The sequence below is a fragment of the Lepisosteus platostomus genome, chromosome 4 (assembly GCF_059453375.1).
Source record: "Lepisosteus platostomus isolate fLepPlt1 chromosome 4, fLepPlt1.hap1, whole genome shotgun sequence".
NCBI lineage: Eukaryota > Metazoa > Chordata > Actinopteri > Semionotiformes > Lepisosteidae > Lepisosteus > Lepisosteus platostomus.
In genome coordinates, this window is record NC_142614.1 from 28,695,232 (window position 1) to 28,712,369 (window position 17,138).

At 36.1% G+C, this 17,138-nt stretch overlaps 1 protein-coding gene across 2 annotated transcripts in view; it reads left to right on the forward strand.

Annotated features, from left to right (window-relative positions):
• Window positions 1-17,138, forward strand: part of fer (fer (fps/fes related) tyrosine kinase) — a 136,535-nt gene that overhangs the window by 70,475 nt on the left and 48,922 nt on the right. For both annotated transcript variants that reach the window (XM_088629341.1, XM_088629342.1), the window contains one exon: window positions 529-651. In XM_088629341.1, coding sequence (XP_088485467.1) covers window positions 529-651 — 123 coding nt within the window. The remainder of the gene's footprint in view (window positions 1-528; window positions 652-17,138) is intronic.

Consider the following 17,138-nt stretch of genomic DNA (forward strand, 5'->3'; position numbering starts at 1 on the left):
GTTCTGGCGCACTATGGCTGCCGTCGCATCATCCAGGTGGATGCTGCACATTGGTGGTGGTGGAGGGGAGTCCCCATTACCTGTAAAGTGCTTTGAGTGGAGTGTCCAGAAAAGCGCTATATAAGTGTAAGCAATTATTAATTATTATTATTAATTAGTGCACCGAATCAAGCTCTGCAAATGAAAGCCTTCAGAGTTGAAGCTACCCATCTACTTCATTAATATCTTGAAGGCAGGCTTCCATGCCAAAGAATAGAATAATACATGAATTCTTAAATTAAAAGCTGCAAATATAAGCAATTTAGAGCTTGTTTAATCAATACTTTTGATTGTTTCCACAATACTTTACAAAAGAGGTGTCATATTTTGTTTTATGTGTATAAAATGTCACATATCTGTATGACAGCTAAAGAGAGTATTGTTTAATCTTCTTTAAATTTGTATGACTGCTCGATTTACTGACAATTTTAAGTTTACTGCATGTTTCACTGTTATTATTTTATGTGTTTATTGTTTTAATTTCCTCAGAATCAGTATCGATTTGAAGGAACTGGTTTTGCAACGATCCCCCAGTTAATAGAACACCACTATACGACAAAGCAAGTTATTACCAAGAAGTCAGGAGTTGTGCTACTGAATCCTGTTGTCAAGGTAAAATTCTATGTATATATTCTTAAAATCTTATACACCCCCTCCCCCAAAAGGAAGTCAAGGTCAGTGTCCTCATGGAATGGATGTGTACCCTTTAATATATTGCATTATTTTGGAAAATATATACAGTACAAGCCTGGTTAGGGTCTTGAATTAAAGAGAACCCCCGTTGAACATGCTGTCTGACACTTTAGGTTTTTTATAGTCTTACTCAGTGCACACACTAGAAAGAAATATCTTCTCTAAAATATCTACCTTGGTTAAAAAATTGAAAGTTATTGAATAAATATAAAAACAATCTGCATGAATTATATGAAGGTGGGACCTGGAATGGCTCTCTCAGCCTTCCATAAAATTTAAAATAAATAATAAAAGAAAAAAAAATTCTATTTTTACTGTTGTATTTCACTACTGCTGGTCCTAGTGAGGCTTCTTATAATGTTTACAGTTTCAAAAAATGTGTACATTTTTGCACTATTCTTTTAGTTACAGAATTTACAGTATTTTATAGGCTAACATCTAGGTTTACATATAGGTTTAAATCTTGAATTGTCAGAATTTGCTGAATGACAGCTGTTTTATTCTATTATATTTTATATTTTCTATAGCCAGTCAATTTTAATGTAGAGGGGAGCTTTAATAGACATTTCACTACAATTGTTATTGTTATGTTTCGGGAAAACATTCTTTATGGATTTCAGTTAATTTTTGCCATTGCGGTTGCATTTTTCTGGAGAACTGATAAATTATCGATTTACTTTGGTGCTTCTATTATCTGAAACGTGAGATGAGCATTCCTATGAAAAAAAGTACATTTGTGTTTTTTTTGTGAGATGCAGTCCTTGGTGTTATGTTTTGATTTTGCTGGTAAAAATACATATTATTCACCCATTGTGCAGTTTCTGTTTAATGTGCTGTTGTCAGCATTACACTGTTAATGTGTTTACTATGAAATAGTTTCACTGATGTGACAACAAGCTTAAATACTGTGTATAGAGGATATAGGAGATCACTTGCATTTCTTGCACTTGCATATAATTCTGTGAAATGATTAAACAATGTTGTTTTATAATAATAATAAACTTTATTTTATATAGCACCTTTAAAGGTGGCTTCTCAAAGTGCTTAACAGAATGACAACGGCAACAACAACAATTAAAAATAGACAAAAAATACACAAGATAAACACGATGAGAATACGCAGAGGAGACAGTAGACGGTGGAACTAAATACAGTAGAAGCAGCGGGGTGAAGAATGGAACCAGTTAAGTAAAGGCTCTTATAAAGAAGAAGGTTTTGAGTCTGGATTTGAAGGAGAGAGTTCCAGAGCTAAGGGGCATAACAGGAGAAGGCCCTGTCACCCATGGAGTGTAGACGGGCTTGGGGGACAGTTAGGAGACCATAATTAGAGGAGCGAAGGCTGCGAAATGGGGAGTTGGGCGATAATAGATCAGACAGGTGCCAAGCCATGCAGAGCCTTATAGGTGAGCATGAGGATTTTGAAGTTGACATGAAACTTGACAGGAAGCCAGTGCAAGGACTCCAGGATAGGAATAATGTGATCACTTGCACTAGACTTGGTCACGATTCTGGCTGCTGAATTTTGGACATACTGGAGTTTGTTCAATGTGGATTTAGATACCCCAGCGAGTAGAGCATTACAGTAGTCTATTCGGGAGAAGAAAAATGTGTTGATCAGCTTTTCAACTGCAGTAAGTGATAATATAGGATGTAGTCTAGTGATGTTTTTTGAAGTGGAAAAAATATGTTTTAACAGTATGCTGCACATGTGGGTCGAATGTTAAGCCTGAATTAAATATTTACCCCAAGGTTTGTCAATTTAGACTGTAACTCAAGTACAGTACCATCCACAGACAGGGTTGATGGGGGGGGACAATAAGCATGACTTCAGTCTTGTCACAGTTAAGATGAAAGAAATTTTAGGTAATGTTTTAGGTAATGAAAAGTGTAGCATTGAAAGCAAATAAACACATGTTGTCAGATATGCCTATCTGCTGGTCTGTACTTTTAAAATACCATACCTGTATTGCACAGAATCCCTAGAAAGATGTGATAAAGTGAGCTGTGTCTTCTTACGAGATATGTGCAGGACAATGAAAATGAGGTGTAAGATAGTTTTGATCTTAGGTTGGGAAATAGCATTATGCCTGGCTACTGAGGATTCTAAGCCACTGGTATGTTACAGTATATCCATGTAGTCAATTCAAGTCTTGGGTGATGCTCCAGCTGCTTAGGATTCTAGAAATTGAACCTTTTTTTGGAACAAACTGCCCAATTATTATGTGTATGGCAGTTCCTTGGATCGTGCAAGAAAAATGATCCAAGAAAAAAAAAAATTTTATGAGAAAACTTTTTTTCTTTAAATATTTGATGAGATTATATTTTTGAAAGAGCAGGGAGTAGGCATTTTCTGTTAAAATACTCTCTGACCTGACAATATTGTGCGTCTTCTATGATGTTGATGTAGTTATTGTGGGAAGCAGTAATTTGATTTTTTTTAACTCTACATTGCTTAGACAATTCAAACTAGTGATTAAGATGTTCAAAAGCTGTTTAGTTTTATATTGATATTTGTCCTAGTAATCTGTTGGAAAATAATTATGTATTACTTTTTATATTTCCTGTTTAATTGACAAATGTGCATACATTTTTATTAGCAGAAAATGTGATCCATATTATAAGAGCAATAAAATGGGCAGAATACTGATTCATACTCAACCTATACACAGGTGATACACTCACCTGTCTGTTACATCTTACTTAACCTGTCGTTATTATGTACTCATGAGCTTGAATTTGTACAGTCTGTACTCTTTCTGGTTTCTTTGTACAGTATAGTTTATTAATATGGTGATCAACTCCAAGTGTATTATTTAAGTAGGCCTCATGGGAGCATTTTACAGCTAGCCCTTCCAGCAGCTTATCATATCTACTAGTTCATCTCTGTGATTTACTTTATTCTGACCTGTTGGTAAATGAAATAAGCTTCCTCTGTTGTTATTTTACTAGAACCTACTTATAGACAGTGGATTTAGATGAATTAATCTTAAGCTGTGGACAAAGTGTAGACATTGATTAAAAAACCTTCTGTAGAAAAAATATATTGTACTCTTTGAATGCTTGTGGTTTCTCTGAAGAATTTCTTAACAGTGTTCACATCTGTTCACAAGCAAGTTTCCACAGGGCTTGGATATTTATTTTATTCAAATAGGGAATGCTGTGTAACATTAACACATACAAAAAAAATGAATTGGAAGAAACATTTGTTTGCAAAACATTAACTTGCAGTTGATAATTCTAGGATTTGAACTCCACTGTAGTCATAGATTGAGCATTGTGATTTGTTTCATGCAGAGATGTTAAATGTAATGTTACTTCTTCTGAGAGGCCTCTCTCCTGCATAATTTCTGTCTCCTTTCCATTGGCTGAGCTACTTAGGGAGGGTGTGGAAAGAACGTTGTTAATTTACTTGGCTGACACATTTATTTAAAGCAATCTGAGCAAACTACTTTGTTCAAGGATACATCAGCAATGTCCCTTTTCTAATCACAGGCTAATCAAAAGTGTTCAAGGATCTATGAACCTTCCAATTATGAGCCGATATTGAAAACCTCCTTTTTGTGAACAGAGGTGTTGAGCATTGCATGTGCTGTCACTTCCCTAGTGCGCTGTGTTTGAGTCAGCAAGCTAGTCCTTGAAAGTCTATTCTGTGAAATTTCTCACAAGGAATTAATAGCAGCCTTCATCTGATCTTAAGTAATTTTCCACTCCATTTTTGTGAGGAAATATTGCCTTTGGTGTTGATATTTAATGTGTTCTGCCTCACTTGAGTGATGAGATGGATTTCTGGTTTTCTGCATTTTTAATATTTTTTTCTTATTTCAGCAAATTCCTGGCACTTTTGTGTGGGTTATTTTAAAATATTTTATAAATATTTTTTAATATTTCCTGTTTCATTCCTGCCTGCTAAGAGGGTAGAGCTAATGTGTAAGAGTTTGCATGTTTCCTTGAAGATTAATTTTTGCATAATATAACATCCACCATCATCCCAAATATGATTATTTGTATAAATTTGAGTATTCATAGCTTTCAATTTTTAATAGGTCACTACTCAGAAGTTTAGCTGCCTTACTTTGCTGAATTCAAGCCATTTGTAGTTAAAGAATTGTTACTGACATCTTAAGAATCTTCAAACACAGTCTAATGTCAGAATTTATATTCCTTCCTTTAGTTTGAGGTATGTGCTTACTTTCTTTTGCTAGCATGGTGCCTTTGAACTATTTATCAAAAGTGTATTTTTATAAAATGTTTATGTGAAATCAGACTTTTTACAGCCAAAAATAAATTGTGATAAACTGGTTTACAAATAAACAAGTTCTATATCATACTGCTTTGCACATAAAGTAACAGCAAAAAACACAGTGATATTTTTTTGTCTTGTCTTTGGTAGTACTTCATAATATTTAATAATTGAGATGTTACTAGATCTCACCTTTGCTGTTTGAACACTTTTGTAGCGAAGGCAAAGCACAGATGTCATAATAATGGTACCTGTATCTTGTGCCTTGCACTTGTAGAAGACTGGCAAAACTGCTAGTGTGTTATGTAATGTAAATTACTGTTTAATTTTCTACACTGAAAACAAACTCATTGCGGGGTAGGTGGGGGGACTTTGGTGACACCTGTGAAAAATATTTCATACTGGCTTTCGTATTTCATAGTTTCTTGACATGATGTAAAAAATATTTTTATGTTTTATTCCAATTTTTAAACAGTGCAAATACATTAATTCACTAATTATATTTTAGCAGCCCATATCTAAACACTAGAAAATCTCCCTCTGTTGAAAACATGCACTTTCAATATTCATTCATGATATATGTGCTCTTTTTATTCAAGTGTTTTACAGTGAAGGAACAAAGAAATATCAGACCTAACTACAGGTTTGCATTAAAGAGCCACAACTTTAAACTAGTCATAGGTGTTCAGTAAGTGAAAACATACAGGTTAGGGCAGGGGTGTCAAACTCACTTGTTGTGACAGGCAAGATTAAGAATATTATTGGGACATCTAATTTATTTTCACCAGTTATTGAATAAGCAACTATATTCATATAGCATATATTTTAACAACTTTTTTTGCTTTATTAAGTTTGTTTTTGTTACAGTGTAGGTACTTCACTGGTTATCGCGCTTATCTAGTGGCTGTAATTCCTCAATATTTCCTCAGTTTTAACATAATCTCAGAAAGATGTGATATCAGGGCTTCAAGTGTTACAAAAACAAAGAAAGTAAGGAAAGCATTTTCACTGGGTGTAAAATTTGAAATGATAGAAAGGATTGAAAAGGGCATTTGCATTTTCTTCAGTTTAACTGCTTTGTTCAACAGATCATGATTTTTACATAGTGTGTCCTGTTATATACTGCACTCAAATTAGCAGAAACATGCAATAGTGTCCTTATTTTGATAAGCCAGTACACTTAAGGTAGTGATGAGTAATGCAGGGTAGATATCAAAGTGAGTTATGTACTTCTACATACTGTATAAAGTAATGTGAATTTTAATTTTTGTTATGCAATATTATGAACAGTGTTTGAAGATTAAATTTTTTCTTACAAATTATGGGACGGGTGTATACATATATCATCTGACAAACAACAGCTATGAAATTCACATTTTACGGGTTTTGGGATAAGTCATTGGCATCACCTGTAAGCTTTGCTTGAAAGACTGATAAGACTACAACCAGTCCTCTTGATTCATGGGATATATTCCTGGTCTGTGGGTATCACACAGTTTTGCAGTCAGGTTAAATACATAACAATGCATGTTACCCAACATCAACATCAACCCACTAATTACTTATTGATTCAATGGCAGCTTCAAACACCAGCTACATCTCTGCTTAAATCTACTGTATGTTGATAGAAGTGCATTAAATTCTGGCTGGAGTATTGTATGCAAATCAGGACAGTGCCCACATTTTTGAAAGTCGCAAGTTTTCTAAGTTAATTTCTAGTTATTACTTTGTAACAGTTTCTCGATGCACACAAAAAGTTCACATCCAAAATTTAAGTGCCTCTCTGTAGGTATCCTAGGATTGTATTTTCATGAGTTTCTATCACAATATGGCATAGTAGTGTGTGATTATGGCATTACAGTATCAATTGATGTGGATTGTTGTCTTGTTTGTTATTTGATTAGATTAATGTAAAAACATTAACCTAAAATTGCTAAGCAACCTCAGCCGGCTGCTAACTGATAATTGCTTGTGATTCACGTTAAGCTTGAGTGATTGATTTGTGGAATCAGAAAATTCTCTACCCCAGTTATTCCCAACCTTTCTAGACAAATTGTAAATATACAATGTGCATTTGAATAAAAATGTGTTGCAACCCTGCCTACAGTATATGGTTTCTTTTGTAATGTTGAAGTGCAAGCTAGGAAAATGTTTCAGTAATCCTCATTGTGCTGAGCTATTTTTCTTTGATTTTCAAACTAATGGCATAATATTAATTGTATAATTTGTGAAATCCACCAGTGAAACTGACTGACTTGTTTCTTTGTCAGTTATAAATATCACATTTTAATCCAGTGCACACATGGGGTTCATTATCAGGGGAAACATACACAGCTGTGGGAATAGGATAAACATATTATCCTAAATTATACAAAAAAGTAAGCAGTATCTAACATGGATGCTGGTAGATTGTTTTTGGTGGTAACAACAAATATTGAGTCTTATGACATCTTATGTGTTTTTCCAAGCGAAACAGGATAGCTAACTCTTAGAGTGAAATAAGTCAGTAGAGTGAGATTTTCAGTTGTGTTCTCTAATCATTCTTTTACTTTGTCTCGCTGTATTAGAATCCAACTCAATAATAAAGTCACGAGTCAGACTGAAATTTGGATCACACCTATAGCAACACTTAATATTAGGTGATTCTTGTTGGTCATCCGTGTAGTTAGGGATTTTCCACAACATGTATATGGAACTATACTTGCCTTCCCTTAACTCTTTGTTTTGTTTCCTGAATTAGAAACTGACAGAGACTTCCCAAATAATCTGTGCATCGGTACTATAAGACATGCTGTAACTAAAGCATACCTAACAATAAGAAATAAGGAGCCCCGATTATTCTACGGTTCACAATACCTCTATACCAGAATTATTGATTACAGTGTTTATATAGTAAGCTATTAGATTCAGGCATACAAAAAATAAAATAGAAATATAAACAGGATAATTGTATTCTGAAGTTTTTTTTTTACTTGACATTTTTATAGAATTCCATGATAATTGTTTTTAGCATTATCAGCTTGTCAGTAATGACTGTTGTCATTAGAAATGCTCAGATATGTAGTAGCTTCATTAGTTAAGTGTTTTTAAATGGTCTTTTCAAAACCATTTGGCAACTTGAAGGCAGAGCAGTCAAACCTACTGAGTGTTGTAATTTTAGGACTGTTAAATGAATTAAAGGCTGAGCTGCACAAAAAGTACCCATTTAGATGTTATTATTACAATAATGTGTTTTCACAAGTGTCAGAAAAGAAAAAAAAATACTTTATGCAGCTAACATGTTAGTGGCCATTATTTATCCGATAATGTTGTCCTTTTAGATATCTTCAAAAAATCCTGTATCTAGACTTTGTAAAACAAACAAGAATTCCAATAACAAATGCTTCTCTCAGACAGCCATAGCAAAAATATCGTTATCCTGGTATCATACTTTTCTTCACCCTTTGCCATCTATTTTTAATGATTTAACTATGAGAAATAGCATCTCTTCTCCCTGTAGCTACAATGTCTGGTAGATGCTCAGGGCATGTGATGTAGATAGTCTGCTTTTCACTGCTGTGCTTTGGGAGCAGGTATTCCCTTTAAAGACTGTTCATTGTACCTGCTTGTTTTTCTTAGTTTTTGGACCATTGAGTTCTCCATATCTGTGGTGAGCAATCTGTGCATTTAATATTTGCAGTTTTAATTTGCAGTTTTTCCACCTGCATTTTGCAGAATTCTACAAGACCGCACAAATCTGTTTAAGTACAATTCCAAGAAAAGCTTTGTGAACCCTTTGGAATTACCTGGATTTCTGCATTAATTATTCATCCAAATGTGGTCTGATCTTCAACTAAGTCGCAATAATAGAGAAACACAATCTGCTTAAACTAATAACACATGAACAATTGTACTTCTTGTCAGTACTAAACACATCGTTTAATTATTCACAGTCTTGGTTGGAAAAAGTATGTGAACCTCTAGGCTAATGACATCTCCAAAAGCTAATTGGAGTCAGGTGTTCCAATCAATGAGTTGAGATTGGAGGTGTGGGTTGGAGGTGCCCTCCCTGTAGAAAAAGGCACTAAAGGCTGGTTACTGACAGAGTCTTCTCTTCTCAAGATAGAGCTGTTCATGTGAGCCATGCTCCCGATCAAAAGAAATATCAGAGGACCTTAGAAGAATTGTAGAGATGCATAAAGCTGGAAAAGGCTACAAAAGCATTTCTAAAGGCCTGGGTGTTAATCAATGCACAGTAAGACAAATAGTCTACAAATGGAGGCAATTCAGTACTGTTGCTACTCTTGCTAGGAGTGGGCGTCCTGCAAAGATCACGGCAAGAGCACAGCGTGCAATGCTGAAGGAGGTGAAAAAAAACATAGGGTAACAGCAAAGGACCTGCAGAAATCTCTTGAACTCACCAAAGTCTCTGTTCATGTGTCCACTATAAGAAAAAACACTGAACAAGAATGGTGTTAATGGAAGGACACTATGGACACTGCCATCCAAAAAAACATTGCTGCATGTCTCAAGTTTGCAAAAGACCGCCTGGATGTTCCACAATGCTTCCGAGACAATGTTCTGTGGACGGATGAGACAAAAGTTGAACTCTTTGGCAGAATTGCGCAACATTGTTTGGAGGAAAAAAGCACTGCATATTAACACCAAAACTTAATCCCAACCATGAAGCATGGTGGAGGGAGCATCATGGTTTGGGGCCTGGGCAGCTTGCTATGATAAAGGGAACAGAATGTCAGGGTAGCTGTACGTCACCTGAAGCTTAATAGAAGTCAGGTGATGCAACAAGATAATGACCCAAAACACAGGAGTAAATCAACAACAGAATGGCTTAAACAGATGAAAATTCATGTTCTGGAATGGCCAAGTCAGAGTCCAGTCCTCAACCCAATTGAGATGCTGTGGCATGACCTGAAGAGAGCTGTTAACGCAAGGAATCCCAGAAATATCAATTAACTGAAACAGTTTTGTAAGGAGGAATGGTCTAAAATTCCTCCTAACAGATGTACAAGTCTCATCAGCAGCTACAAGAAATGTTTGGTGGAGGTTATTGCTGATAAAGGAGGTTCTACCAGTTACTAAGTACAAGGGTTTACATACTTTTTCCAGCCTAGGCTGTGAATGTTTAAAAGATGTGTTCAATATCGACAAAAAGTACAATTGTTTGTGTTATTAGTTTAAGCAGATTGTGTTTGTCTATTATTATGACTTAACTGAAGATCAGACCAAATTTTTATAAGTAATTAATGCAGAAATCCAGATAATTCTAAAAGGGTTCACAATTTTTTTTTGCAACCGTAGGTTTGTTTGCAATGCCTAGTCTAAAATAGCAGCTTCATCCCTTGCTAATCAGTGGCAATGATAATGCTGCCAGCTTTGCAATCCTATTGCATATCTACAGTGCCTTTCAAAAGTATTCACCTTTTTCATTGATGTCTAGTGTTGTTGAATTATAAATGGTATATATACATTTTTAATAGTATATGTATAATCAAAAGTTAAATGCTCAAATTGAACAATTTATAGTTGATAGAAGTTAGGTGTCAGCCACAAAAGGCTAAGAAATAAATGCAAATTAACCCCCTATCTTCTTTTAAGACACTCCTGTGTAAATTGCTGTCTTAGGTCATGTCCTGCTGAAAGGTAAATTTTAAGTCTGTTGGAAACTAAAGCAGGTGTTCTCCTAAGATTTGATTCTACTTTGCTTCATCCATTTACCACTCAATTTGCCATATTTCCTAGCCCCTACTGATGGAAAAACAGCTCAAACTATAGTACTGCCACCACCATGCTTAAGCAAAGGGATAATGTTGACAGGCTAATTAGGTTTTCACCAGATATAATGTTTTGATTTAAACCAGAATTTTCCACTTTTTATTGGTTTTCCAGTCTGCTATACAAGCTATTATTGTGGAGTGAACAGGATATAGTTGACTCAGATTCATCTCAACCTTTGTACTCTGTAGATCTTTCAAAGTCATCATTGATCTCATGTTGGCATTTCTAACCAGATTTCTCCTTGCCTGGCTGCTCAGTTTGGAGGGTCAGCTTAATCCAGGCAGTGGGTAGGTTGTAGATCACCTTCCACCTGTAAATGATTGACTTCATCTTGCTTAAATGGATATTCAATGTATTGTTCCTCTGAGGGAAAGCAGAATTTCAGAACCAGGGTCCTAGAATGGTGACTGAGATGACTGTGCCATCCATCAGATCAGACATGAAACCCGTGTGTTAAGTGTTTTGTCATTAAAGATTATGTGGCGCTTTTTCAAAGAGTGACTGTCTGTGCTTGTACATTCTGACTTTCCTAAATTCAAATTAGGGAGTGGGGCTTAGTACGGCTGCTCACGAATAATACCTGTGAGGTGGCACTTCAGAGGATGAAGTGGGCTCTTTTCTGTATTATTATACTGTGCGTAAAAAGCATTGGGAAACTTTGGGATGAAAAGCTCTATATAAACATAAGGAATTATCTCCCCTTAAACAACAATTGAAACTGCTTTGCTAAAAACAGTAAGTTGATTTATTCCATTAGGATCATGAGGATTATTGTCATGCAAAGTTAAAGGCCAAAATTCAAAGCCTTACACGTAGCTGTTCAAGTGGAATATTTCAGACGTGATATTGGTCTTCTTTTCTGCTTTTCTCTCTCACAGGAATCGTTCAATTTGTTTTTCATTTTGTAAGTTGAGGCAAAAAATTAACCACATTGACTGATTTTTAATGTCTTTTGTTTCAAATGGCTGAAGTGGCACCCTTCCAATGTTGTATACCTACAGTATGATGTGTTATTTATTTTGTTGTAAAATTAAGCTTAGGCTTGATGCAATTAGTAGCAGAAAAGTGTATTATGTCAGTTAATATGGTTTAAGTGGTGTATCTGACAAAGATAAGGAAACTGAGACAATTAACCAGAATTATGAGCTATGACAAATCTAGATTCCTCTTTCTCTACATAAGAATTTTTCCATTTACAACAATTTATACAATTCTGAAATCTTTGTGAATTTGGTGGTTATAAATTATGAATCTTCACGAAATAATTTCTTTCTCAGGTAATCTTTCGGTGTTTTTCGCTGTAAGATTACCTGCATTTGTAGATAATAGACCATTGTTAGATCTTGAGTATGGTATGGGGCAAGCCACCAGAGCGAGGTGGTGAGACACACCAGATACTAAGAAAAATGGTTATGCACGGGTTTATCAGGGATTGGCATCACTTGTATTAAGCCAGGTTTTCCTATATAAGGGTATAGCGAAATACAGTGGGTATAGAAAGTCACCCCCCCCTTTCAAAATCTGTACCTTTTGTTGTATGACACTCTGAAAATAAAAACTAATTAAATTAGGCCTGTTCCATTTTTATTTACACACAGTAACCCACATTAGCCAAGTGAAAATTCTAAAACATTCTGAAAATTAATTAATATTAAAAGCATCTCTTTCTAGAGGATTCCACTGCTTTGAAGTTCATTTCAAAGCAAATAATCTACTATGGGCAGAAAGGTGCTTTCAAAAGAACTTAGAGATAAAGTTGTGGAAAGGCACAAGTCAGGAGATAGGTATAAAAAGATTTCAAAGGCTTTAAGTATCCCATGGAGCACAGTCAGGACCACCATTAAGAAGTGGAAGGCGTATGGCACCACCCAGACTTTACCTAGATCAGACCGTCCCTCCAGACTGGATGACCGAAAAAGAAGGAGACTGATCAGAGAGGCTACCAAGAGGCCGATGGCAACTTTAAAGGAACTACAGGCCTTTATGGCAAAGACTGGTCATTGTGTACATGTGACAACAATATCACAAGCGCTCCACAAATCTGGTCTGTATTGGAGGGTGGCAAGAAAAAAGCCAGTCCTTAAAAAAAGCCACATCAAATCTCATTTATGTTTTGCTAAAACACATTAATGGTGCTGTGGTCAGATGAGACCAAAATGGAACCTTTTGGCTTGAATGCAAAATGGTACATCTGGCAAAAACCCAATACATCTTACCATCCAATGAAGATCATTCCTACAATAAAGCACGGTGGTGGCAGCATCCTGTTGTGGGGGTGTTTCTCTTCAGCTGGGACTGGGGCACTTGTCAGGATAGAATGGAAGATGGATGGTGCAAAATACAGGCAAGTTCTTGAAGAAAAACCTGCAGCCCTAAGCCAGGAAGTTGGAAATGGGAAGATGGTTCACCTTTCAACATGACAGTGACCCAAAGCACACCGCCAAAGTGTACAGTGGCTGAAGGACAAGAGGGTGAATGTCCTTGAGTGGCCTAGTCAGAGTCCCGACCTAAATCCCATTGAACATCTTTGGAATGACTTGAAGAGGGCAGTCCATCAACGGTCACCACATAGTTTGACTGAGCTTGAACAATTCTGTAAGGAGGCATGGGCAAATAGTCCTCCCTCTAGGTGTGCAAAGTTGGTACAGATGTATCCAAAAAGACACAAGGCTGTCATTCAAGCAAAGGTGCTTCCACCAAGTATTAACTTAAGGGTGTTCTCTTATCCAACCCACTTACTCTACTTTTTTTTCAGAAATTGTGCTTTCTTTTTCCACTTGGATTTTGCAAGGTACAATTTGTAAATAAAACTTAAGAGTCTGATTTTATTTGTCTTCTTTTTGGGCTTTAGGGCAACAAAAGGTGAACATTTTGAAAGGAGGTGGTGACTTTCTATACACACTGTTTGCTTCTAGGAGTCTCAGGGGAGCAAATCCCTCGCTGTCAGGTGTGGTAGTGTGTCTTGCAGTGAGGCATTCGCAGGTTGCCGTTGTACCCTCAGTGTCAGGGGGACTGTGAGAAAGCAGAGTCTTACGGTGAGACTGGCACGATTGACTTAGGTTTCAGTTGGACCCTTGATGTCGGGGGATAGTGAGGAACAGAGTCTTCCACTGACACTCTGAGTGTTGGCCCATGGCAAGTCCGTGTTATGTCCACTCCGGGTTGACCCTCACTGTCATGGGAACTGAGAGAGGGCAGATATCATGATGAGATCTCATGTTGTGTGTAAGATCCCTTATGTCAGAGTTCAGTGAGATATGGTCTCACATTGAGACTATACATGAAGATCTTACTCCAGAAGTGTCTGATCATGCTTTTGTTGTGGTAATAATGAGTATTGCTGTTTTGTGGCGTAAAGCTCCAGGGTTAACAGTAAGAGAGTAAGGGACTCAAAGGGACCCTTAGTAAAGGACCACTAGACATATATGTTTAAAGATTAATGTAAGCACGGAAGACTCTTATGGAATAGCAGCCTTGGTTAGTTCCGTGTCGGCTCACCAGTAAAGCAAAGATGGGAGGAAAGAAACTGGCAAATGGAAAAGACTGAGTAGAGAATGGTTCCACTGCTACTCATGATTAAGTAACAGATTTAGGGAAAAAAGGCATTTAACATGGACCAAATTAAGTTAAATTAAATTACACCTGTTATGACCCCAGGTGTCTAGGGGTAAAGGGGTGTAACATTTAGGATGGGTTTGGATGCAGGTGGTTTCTGGTGAGGGACTTAGGAAGTGTGACAACAAAAGTTTGTGTAAAAGTGATTTATTTTTAAAAGGTGAATAAGTGGCTGGTACGTATACAGGACATACTGTAATATCACACTGGGAAAAGGAACTTGAGCAGTGCCAAAGGAAAGAAAATAACCAAATGGATCTAGCTAATACAGTGAGGTCTAACCTAACTAACCCAAGCAAACAAAAATCAAAAGGTCTTTGGCATCTTCATGCGTCCTAACGTCCCTATCCTGAACTAACCAAAACAAAATATGTGAGTGACACATGCCCCTAACCTAGTGTGTCTAGACAGAAAACAACACTACGAGTGAAATTTATATATATATCCCAGGATCTTGCCTATTAACTTTTCCCCAAGTGTACAAGAAGTTCACAGTTAAACACAAACATGAGTGAGCAAGTTGCACAATGGTGAAAAACAGGTAACACGCGAATACACAATACACAAGCCAGGAACAGGGTATAACAAGAACAAATAAGGAGTAACAAGCAAGGTAATACAAGCACAAATAACAAACAAAACTAAATAAGCAAACACAAAGCCGAAGCTAGCAAAACAAGCAAAAGGTCGAGCACTGAACATTCTAAGTTGAGCCGGAGCTAATGGAGTCGAAACTTCTTCAGTATTTGGTCTGGTTGCTGATTGGCTGGGAGTTGATTGATGATAATGTCACAACTGCAGTGATGGTGTAGTGATGGACCAGTGGGGGGGTGCCTGAATACAGGAAGCAAAAAAAAACAAAAACACGGACACACACAGGGACATAACTTAATCCATACCTGAATCTCTAGATCCAGCTGCCCTGTTACACTTGTCTGCAGATTAATAAAGACATTGAAGTAAATGGTACATAACGAGAGCACTTTGCCTTCTACGGGCAAAAAAAAAAGTTTTCTTTGTGTAAATGACAAAGTGAGGTGACAACATGGTGCATTTGGATAACTCAAGAATGTGAGAAGAGGCAGTAGTTGTTTGGGAATTTCTGAATTAGGATAAAAATATAGAGCTTTGCAAAACACATCTCCTCAAAGTCTGATTTGCTCAGTAGTGCAGAATTCCAGAGGGAGTAAAGGATGAGACTACAGTATTGAAAAGTAGACACTTAAAAAACAGAATGTGTCAGTAACAAGAATGTGATTTACTTTGACTTTTGAGCCTCTGGGACTTTTCAGGCAGTTTCTGAGAAAAGAGATGATGAGTTGCAAGGGTATTTGAGTCTGAAATAGCTGTAAGTGATGGATTTGACTTGGAAGTCATTTATTTTTATTCATAATTCTGAATAGAGAAGCTGTATTTTGTTCCACAAGCTTGTTATTGATGTATCAACAAGCATTCTTATCTTGCCTGTGTCACGCTCAAGGTGAGTGATGTGCAAGGATACAAACACAAAGTAATTTCACACATAATGGTATAAAATAGCCACTGGAAGACTGTAAATGTGGTTTTTAATGATGTCTTTAAATGAAATTGAAAGGCCGAAAGATGCTATCTGATTTTGTTTGTGATGAAAATGTTTCTTCTTTGATTTTCTGATGGTAGATCTCATACACCCATAATTTATAGTATTAAAAAACTGATGTTTAAAGAAATGCTTTTACAATTATCTTCCATATATTCTACTCAACATTTCCTAGGGATATTCAAGTGTGAAGACTTAATAATGAATAGTTTTTATAAAAAACAGCACATGAGACTACATTGATATATTACTTTTAAGAATATGAAGTTTTTCTTGACATATGTAATATTTTCAGAAAATTATACATAAATACTGTACATCTTTAATATTAATATTATAGTAGATTGAGAATGAAATAATTTGTTATATTGTTATCTATATATTGTATCAACAAATCTTTTCAATCCACAAATACATTTGTTCAGCAAAAGGTTTTTGCGGAGCTGCTGTCATTCAGAGGTTCACTTAAATGATAACTGCACGAAAATTTAAAGTTGTTGTCAGGCTGCAGTTTAATAATAATACTGTCAATTTTGCCCACATTTTCCAGATCTGGAGGAAACCGATCCTCATACCATAGAGTCTCAGTACTATATCTCATTTTTTACTGACTAGCTTTAATTTCTCATTACTAGACAGAACAACAGCATACAGCATATAGTATTCAAGCAGGGAAATATTTTTTTTACTGAGCAGGCAAGCAAAGTTAAAGATATATTCCCCTGATGTCTAATTCTTTCTAAAACAAAGTGTTTTTTTTTACAGTTTTGCTGAGCAGTTTGATTAAACCAAAAATGTTACAATTTATCTATTTTGGCACCTGCTTTTCCATCCTAAACAATTGAAGAACCGAATGGAGCAAAAGCTATTTAATTAGTTCATGAGGAAAGAGAGATGCAAAGATGGTTTTTGAAAATGTAAAGACCTGCTGAAAAGCACTATTTCTGTGTTGGAATGAAATGGGGGATAATTTTGATTTGCCTCACGTTATTAAGCATTTTTAATGTGATATGACTTAGGATATTTATTTCTTTGAGCTGATAATTTCAGATTAGTTTGAGCCTGAGAACTCTCAAAATTAATGTGGAATGCTGAGCTTATTTGCTATTTTTCTCTATTTCAGTTTCTTCCTACTTCACTCCTTGCATAAGGAGTACAGGATGTGTATTGGCCCCTAAATGAATCTGCTTTATTGCA